Raw genomic sequence first — 8,168 nt, forward strand, 5'->3', positions numbered from 1 at the left:
TAATATCTATTTTAAAAAAGATTAAAGAACAGAAAACAGGAAAATTAAATCAAAGCTAACTAATCTTCCTACAAAGAAAACACCAGTCCTAGACAATTTTAAAAGGGAAGTATTCACAAATACTGAAATAATACATAATTCTAATTTTACTCAAAGTATGTCATACTGTAGAAAATTAAGGCGCACTTCATAGCTCATTTTATCAATTTTGCACAATCTTGACAGAGCTCCAAAGAATAGACACTGTCTACCTTACATTCAGCCTGAACACTATGAACCAAAACCACACCTTATGGGCTATGTTATCATGACTTGGTGCTATCCCTTTGTCTTCATTAGCATGACTTTTGCCTTCTAGGAGTATCTTGCTCAGGCACATAGTTTTCTGATTCATTACAGAAAGTTCCTAAAAGACCCAGTAACTCTTCAGTGGTAAACATCAACAAACAGTTTGCACTCTACAGTTGTTTGAATCCTTCCCAGTCTTTTCCCCTGTGCTGAACAGTTATATCTTGATGTTTACCCAATCCTATTTGGCCAGCCTCCACCACCTTTGAAAGAGCCTTCTTAAATCAATCTTCCAATTCAATAAATTTGCCCTTACCTCTGCTCTTCAGAGACATTGCTAAAGCTTTGCAGATTTAGTATTCTCTTACTGCTGTGAGCATTTGTCTCATCAAACTGTCATCTTTGTCTCATCAACAGGTTGTGTTGGTAATGTTTGGGGAGCCAGCTTTTGACATTTCAAAACAGTGAGCTATGATCACGCCACTGCACTCCAGCCTGGGTGACAGAGCAAGAATTACAGGTCAATCCTACTTACAGAGAAAGATGCAAAAATTCGAAATGAAATATTATATAACTAAATATAGTAATGTATAATGTATAACTTATTATAATTCAATAACAATTAATATGTGATGACCAAGTTCTGTTTATCCCAGGAAGATAAAATTGGATTAATATTAAAATATCAATTAGTGTAATTTACTACATTAATAAAGAAAAATTATTTGATCAATTTAATGCAGAAAACCTTCTGATAAAAGTCAACATTTTCACACATAAATAAAATAAATCTAAAACTAATTTTGACCACAATTACAGAAATTTATTAAGCAAATATGTATTTATAAGCAGATTCAAAACAGCTTATATAACCTCTCCTAAACCTTGTACCTGACCAAATAGACTTAGGTCAGTCCGTCACTAAGGATAGGTAAAGTAAACATATGTAATAGTAAAGTGCTGAAAGCTTTTCCTTTTAGATCACCATGAGACAGGGGTACTTTTTATCACCATCTTTTCTTTTCAACATTGTATTAGAAGTCCTAGCCAATGCAGTAAGAAAATAAAAGTCTATAGATTAGAAAGGATAAAATAAAATCTCTTTAATTCAATGATAAATTTATAATCTTAGAAACCCAAGGAATCTTTAAAACGATTTGAATGTATCAGAGTTGGACTGATTAAGTGGCTGGGAAAATTTAAAAAAAGGAAAAATAATGAATTTATAAGAGTTTAGCTAATTGTAAAATCAGAATAATAAATTGTTTCCATTTCTATACAACACACAAAAACTGTAATTTTAAGAAAAAATACCGTCATTTACAATAACTTCCAGAAATGTAAAGTACCTAATAGTACAGCTAACAAAAAATGTGTAAGATATTTATAGGGGAAAATTAAAACATTATTCAAAAGTGGTTTTAAGGACCTAAATTAATTAAGAGAAAAAACAGGTTCAATGCATTAGAAGATGTAATACTATAAAGATATTCATTCTTCCCCAAATTCATCTAAAAATTCAAAATGATTCCAATCAGAATACAAACAGGTTTTTGTTTTTTGTTTTGGGAGCATTTATTTTTTAGAAACTGGTAATGTAATGTGAAAAGTAAAAATGCTACAAATGGTCAAAACATTTCTAAAAATCAAAGAACAAGAAGGGGCAATGGCCCTTACTAGATAGCTAGAATTATTATAAAATTGTGATTATTAAAACCATGTATTATTAGTGGAATAAAAACATAAAAGTGTGAATGAAACAATAGATGGCCTAGAAAACGAATGCATATGTATATGTACCCTTGATGTATACCATATGTGACTGTGACAGTCAGGGAGGATAGTTTTTTTTTAAGTGTGCTGGGAAAATTGTTATCTATACTTTTAAAAAGTAAAATTAGATCACTATCTCAATCAAAATTCTAGCAGGATTTTTTTTTTTTTGTAGAAACTGAAAAGCTGATTCTAAAATGTATATGGCATTTAAAAAGGCCCAGAGGAGCCTAAACTGTTTAGAAAAAGTAGGACAAAGTAGCAAGATGTATATACCTGATTAAAAGTTAACTATACAATTACAGAAATAGAGTGTGGTGTTGATGTCAGAATAAGCAAATAGGTCAATGGAGCAGAACGGAAAGTCCAGAAATAGCAGCACACGTATGTACAATCATTTAACTTTAGACCAGTTGGGAAATGAGGAAATGGAGAAAGGACTGTCTTTTTAACAAATGGTGCTGAAAACCTTAAATCTCTATATGGAAAACAACAAACTTCAACCCTTACCTCACACCATGCACAATAATTAACTCTATAGAAATCCCAAATTTACACTTAGAATTTAAAATTGTAAAACTTCTAGAATAAAAATTGTAGAAAATCTTTGCAAAGTTGGGTTAGAATTTCTTTTTCTTTCTTTTTTTTTTTTTTTTTTTTTTTTTTGAGACGGAGTCTCGGTCTGTCGCCCAGGCTGGAGTGTAGTGGCCGGATCTCAGCTCACTGCAAGCTCCGCCTCCCGGGTTCACACCATTCTCCTGCCTCAGCCTCCCAAGTAGCTGGGACTACAGGCGCCCGCCACCTTGCCCGGCTAGTTTTTTGTATTTTTTTAGTAGAGACGGGGTTTCACCGTGTTAGCCAGGATGGTCTCGATCTCCTGACCTCGTGATCCGCCCGTCTGGGCCTCCCAAAGTGCTGGGATTACAGGCTTGAGCCACCGCGCCCGGCCTGGGTTAGAATTTATTAGATAGGACCCGGTCATCACAAACCATAAAATAAAACACTGATAAAATTTACTTCATCAAAATATAGAACTTCTTCTTCATGAAAGACACCGTTAAGAAAACAAAAAGGCAAGTTACAAAGACAGGCAGAAAATATTCATAATAAGAGTACTCAATCCTTACAACTCAAGAATAAGAAGAAAACAAATGTTTACATGTACAAAAAATTGAATAGATGCTTCATAGAAGAAAGTATATGAGGCCGGGTGTGGTGGCTCATGCCTGTAATCCCAGCACTTTGGGAGGCCGAGGCAGATGGATCACATGAGTTGAGGGGTTTGAAACCAGCCTGGCCAACATGGTGAAACCCTGTCTCTACTAAAATACAAAAAATTAGCCGGGCGTGGTGGCTCATGCCTGTAATCCCAGCTACTGGGGAGGCTAAGGCATGAGAACCGTTTGAACCTGGGAGGTGGAAGTTGCAGTAAGCCAAGATCAGGCCACTGCACTCCAGCCTATGCAACAAAGTGATACTCTGTCTCAAAAAAAAAAAAAAAAAAAAAGTATATGAATGTCCATAGGACACAAAAAGATTCTCCACATGACTAGTCATGAGGAAATTTTAATTTTAAAATGACAATGTACCACCATATAGCCACAGAACAGCTAAAATAAAAAAGACTGGTAATTCCAAGGATTAATGAGGATGTAGAGAAACTGGAACATATAGCCACAGAACAGCTAAAATAAAAAAGACTGGTAATTCCAAGGATTAATGAGGATGTAGAGAAACTGGAACTCTCATATTTTGCAGGTGGATACGCAAAATGGTACAACTAACTTTTAAAAACACCTTAGAAGTTTCTTATAAAAATAAATATACATTTACCTGACTTACCTCCACACTCTTGATATCATAGTATATAACACAGCTTTGAAAATATTTGTATTTTTTAAAGCATATGTAATATTAATATGTGAACTGATTAGAATTATAGTGATAACGTTTTTTTAAAAAACGTACACTTACAATAAAACTCAGCAATTCAACTTCTAGGTAATTATCCAAGAGAAATACTTATATCCACTCAAAAAATCGTTTATAAATGCATAGCAGCTTTATTCATAATATTCCCAAATTGGAAATAACCCAAATGTTTATCAATTGATTAATGAATAAAAATAGTTGTGGTATTGGCATATCCTTATCATAGAATTCTTGGTAATAAAAAAATTGATACACACAACATGGATGGCTCTCAACAACATTAAACTATGTGAACGGAGTTAGAAACAAAACAATACATAATGTGTTATTTAATTTTTGTGAAGCTCTAGAAAAGACAAATTTCATCAATAGTGGTAGGAAGCAGATCAGTGGTTGCCTGGGACCATGATAAATGGGTATTGACTGCAATGAGCATAAAGAAACTGTGCTGGGTAAAGATATATTCTATGCTATGTCTGTGGTAGTGATTAAATGATTGCATACATTTATAAACTTGTATACTTAAAATTGATAAATTTTATTGTGGATATATTATATATCAATAGGTGAATGGTACAAAATAGCTCAAAATTAAACCCATTCATATATAGTCTGTTGCTCTTTGGCAAAAGTAAGTTTCGTTTTAAAATAAACATACAATAATAATAAAATGAACTGCAATAATAGGCAATGATAGGCCAAATTAGAGTAATGAGATCTAAAGCATCATTGCATTAAGATTCTAAGGACAGGCTAGGCGTGGTGACTCACGCCTGTAATTCCAGCACTTTGGGAGGCCACGGTGGGTGGATCACGAGGTCAGGAGATCAAGACCATCCTGGCTAAAAAGGTGAAAGTCCATCTCTACTAAAAATACAAAAAAATTAGCCGGGCATGGTGGCGGGTGCCTGTAGTCCCAGCTACTTGGGAGGCTGAGGCAGGAGAATGGCGTGAACCCGGGAGGCAGAGCTTGCAGTGAGCCAAGATCCTGCCACTGCACTCCAGCCTGGGCCACAGAGTGGGACTGCATCTCAAGAAAAAAAAAAAGATATTAAGGGCATTGAACTGTTTAGGAAAGAGTACAGATGTTCATTTACTTGACTTTTTTTTTTTTTTTTTTTTGAGACGGAGTCTCGCTCTGCCGCGCAGGCTGGAGTGCAGTGGCCGGATTTCAGCTCACTGCAAGCTCTGCCTCCCGGGTTCACGCCATTCTCCTGCCTCAGCCTCCCAAGTAGCTGGGACTACAGGCACCTGCCACCTCGCCTGGCTAGTTTTTTGTAGTTTTTAGTAGAGACGGGGTTTCACCGTGTTAGCCAAGATGGTCTCGATCTCCTGACCTCGTGATCCGCCCGTCTGGGCCTCCCAAAGTGCTGGGATTACAGGCTTGAGCCACCGCGCCCAGCCCATTTACTTGACTTTTTAAAGTGAAGTATACATTTTTAAAACGTTAAGTTTAGCCACCAAAATAGACTACAGTAGAAATAAAATGTACGGCTTCAAGCCACAATGAGAAGTAAAAATAATTTTTTTAATCAGGAAGATTTTTAACTCAGGAAGATTTTTAAAATAAGGCATAGAAAACCAGTTTAAACAAAACAAAACCATAGAAATAAAACCAAAAATGTCCATTAATCACAGAATATACATTTGCCCAGTAAAAGACAGATAGTGTCAGATTGTGGTGCCTGCCAAGCAACACAGAAGGGATAGCAAAGGTCAGGAGCTCATGATACAGTAAGAAGTCAGGCAATGATAAACTCCATCTTCGGTACCATAAGGTTAGTCTGAGGGCAGACATCATTCCAGGGAGTTATGGGAGCACTAACAAGAGGGACACAGTTCTCTCTGTGAAGTCACGTGTGTCGGCAGGTAGCCACTAAGTTGAGTTACCCAGGTTAAGAAGAAGGTGAAGGCCATCAAAAAGTGGGCAAAGGACATGAACAGACACTTCTCAAAAGAAGACATTCATGAGGCCAACAAACATATGAAAATAAAAAAGCTCAACCTCACTGATCATTAGAGAAATGCAAATCCAAACCACAATGAGATACTATCTCACACCAGTCAGAATGGTGATTATTGAAAAGTCCAGAAACAACAGATACTGCTGAGGTTGCAGAGAAAAAGGAATGCTTTTACACTGTTGGCAGAAGTATAAATTAGCTCAACCATTGTGGAAAACAGTGTGATGATTCCTCAAAGACCTAGAGGCAGAGATACCATTTGACCCAGCAATCCCATTACTGGGTATGCAACCAAAGGAATATAAATTATTTTATTATAAAGAAACATACATGTGTATGTTTATTGCAGCCCTATTCACAATATCAAAGACATGGAATCAGCACAAATGCCCATCAGTGATAGACTGGATAAAGAAAATGTGGTACATATACACCATGGAATACTATGCAGCCATAAAAAGGAATGAGATTATGTCCTTTGCAGGGACATGGATGGAGCTGGAAGTCATTATCTCAGCAAACTAATACAGGAACAGAAAACCAAATACCACATACTCTCACTTATGCGTGGAAGTTGAATGATGAGAACACATGGACACAGGGAAGGGAACAACACACACTGGGGCCTGTTGGAGGGAGGGGTTGGGGAGGAAGATCATTAGGAAGAATAGGTAATGGACACTGGGTTTAATACTTAGGTGATGGGATGATCTGTGCAGCAAACCATCATGGCACACGTTTGCCTATGTAACAAACCTGCACATCCTGCACATGTACTCCAGAACTTAAAATAAATGTTGAAGGAAAAAAAAAAAGTAGGGGAAGGACATTCTTGGCAGAAGGAACAGCCTGAGCACAAGCACAGAGGAGAGAAACAGCTTGCTGTTTTGGAGACCAGTACAATCATGTGACTGATATGCTCTTACGTGCGCATGTCAGAAATTCATTTCATTCTCCTTCTCAGAAGGACAGCGTTACAGAAGATTATTCTGAGCATAGTACCTAACTCAGTGGAATCTCTCCACAGTGGAAGTCACTTGTAATTACTAAATAAGGATCTTTATCTCCAAAAACTCCTGGGCCTCAAAGAGTTAGTCTAATTAGTACACATTAATTCATAAATCCAAGTTTGCAAACTGAGTGAATGTTGATGATTCATTTCTGTATCCTATCTAATGCTTAAGACTGAAGTCACCTGTTTATCCTATGAATTTCCTTGAAAAAATTTTTCTCTGAGCTGTTAGTGTACTTACATTTGGCTTAAGAAATTTTCTATTTTCTACCTCATTCTTTACTTATTCTTAACCTCCGCATTTCTGCAATTTCTTGGGAGAGAGAGCCGTGTTCGTTTTATTTTGGTTACAATGCTTTGCACATAATGGCTAGGCACTTTAAGATGATGAAATAGTTGATAAAGTTTCTGCAACTATGGCGTTATTAGTAGAGAAAGCAATCAGCAGTGCTTCTAGCCCTCAAGGCCCTAGGGATGCACTGAGAAGAGTTTTTGAGTCCATTTCTTCAGGGATTATTTTTAAAAGTAGTCCTGGGCTTCTGGATCTTTGTGAAAAGGATCCCTTTGATACCTTGGCAACAATGACTGACCAGCAGCGTGAAGACATCACATCCAGTGCACAGTTTGCATTCAGACTCCTTGCATTCCGCCAGATATACAAAGTTATAGACATGGATCCATTATCACAAATGAGCCAACATTTTAACATCCACAACAACAGGAAACGAAAAAGGGATAGTGATGGAGTTGATGGATTTGAAGCCGAGGGAAAAAAAAAAAAGAGAAAAGATTGTGATAACTTTTAAAAGATGCCTGTAAATCTTCAGTGTTAAAAAAACAAAAGATGCCCATTTGTTGGCTGTTTGTCATTCATAATAATGTCTACATTGAAAAATGTATCAAGAATTTAAAGGATTTCATGGAAGAACCAAGTTTTTCTATGATATTAAAAATATACAGTGTTACATATTATTTGAATGGAAAGACACACACACACACACACACACACACACACACACACACAAAACAGAATGTGCTCTGACTAGGCAGGAAGCAGCAGTTCCGATTTTTTCTCATTATTTTGATTTTATTTTCTGGTTGCCCTAGCTTCTCCACCCTACTTTTGTGTCTTTTGTTAACTAGGGCATTGTCTTATTAAATCTTTACTGTATTTAATGCAGGATTTGTGCTTCAGTTGC

The 8,168-nt window shown here is 36.5% G+C and overlaps 1 protein-coding gene across 1 annotated transcript; it reads left to right on the plus strand.

Moving 5' to 3' along the window:
• The first annotated feature begins 7,365 nt into the window (after nucleotides 1-7,365).
• LOC126963193 (zinc finger RNA-binding protein-like) lies at nucleotides 7,366-7,916 on the plus strand. Its single transcript, XM_050805279.1, has one exon. It carries the CDS (start codon nucleotides 7,386-7,388, stop codon nucleotides 7,773-7,775), a length of 390 nt encoding a protein of 129 aa, XP_050661236.1. The 5' UTR covers nucleotides 7,366-7,385; the 3' UTR covers nucleotides 7,776-7,916.
• Nucleotides 7,917-8,168: the final 252 nt, after the last annotated feature.

This window comes from Macaca thibetana, chromosome 9 (genome assembly GCF_024542745.1).
Source record: "Macaca thibetana thibetana isolate TM-01 chromosome 9, ASM2454274v1, whole genome shotgun sequence".
Taxonomy (NCBI): domain Eukaryota; kingdom Metazoa; phylum Chordata; class Mammalia; order Primates; family Cercopithecidae; genus Macaca; species Macaca thibetana.

Coding starts and splice junctions, on each gene's coding strand:
- LOC126963193 (XM_050805279.1), top strand. CDS start 7,386: ATGGCGTTATTAGTAGAGAAAGCAATCAGCAGTGCTTCTAGCCCTCAA.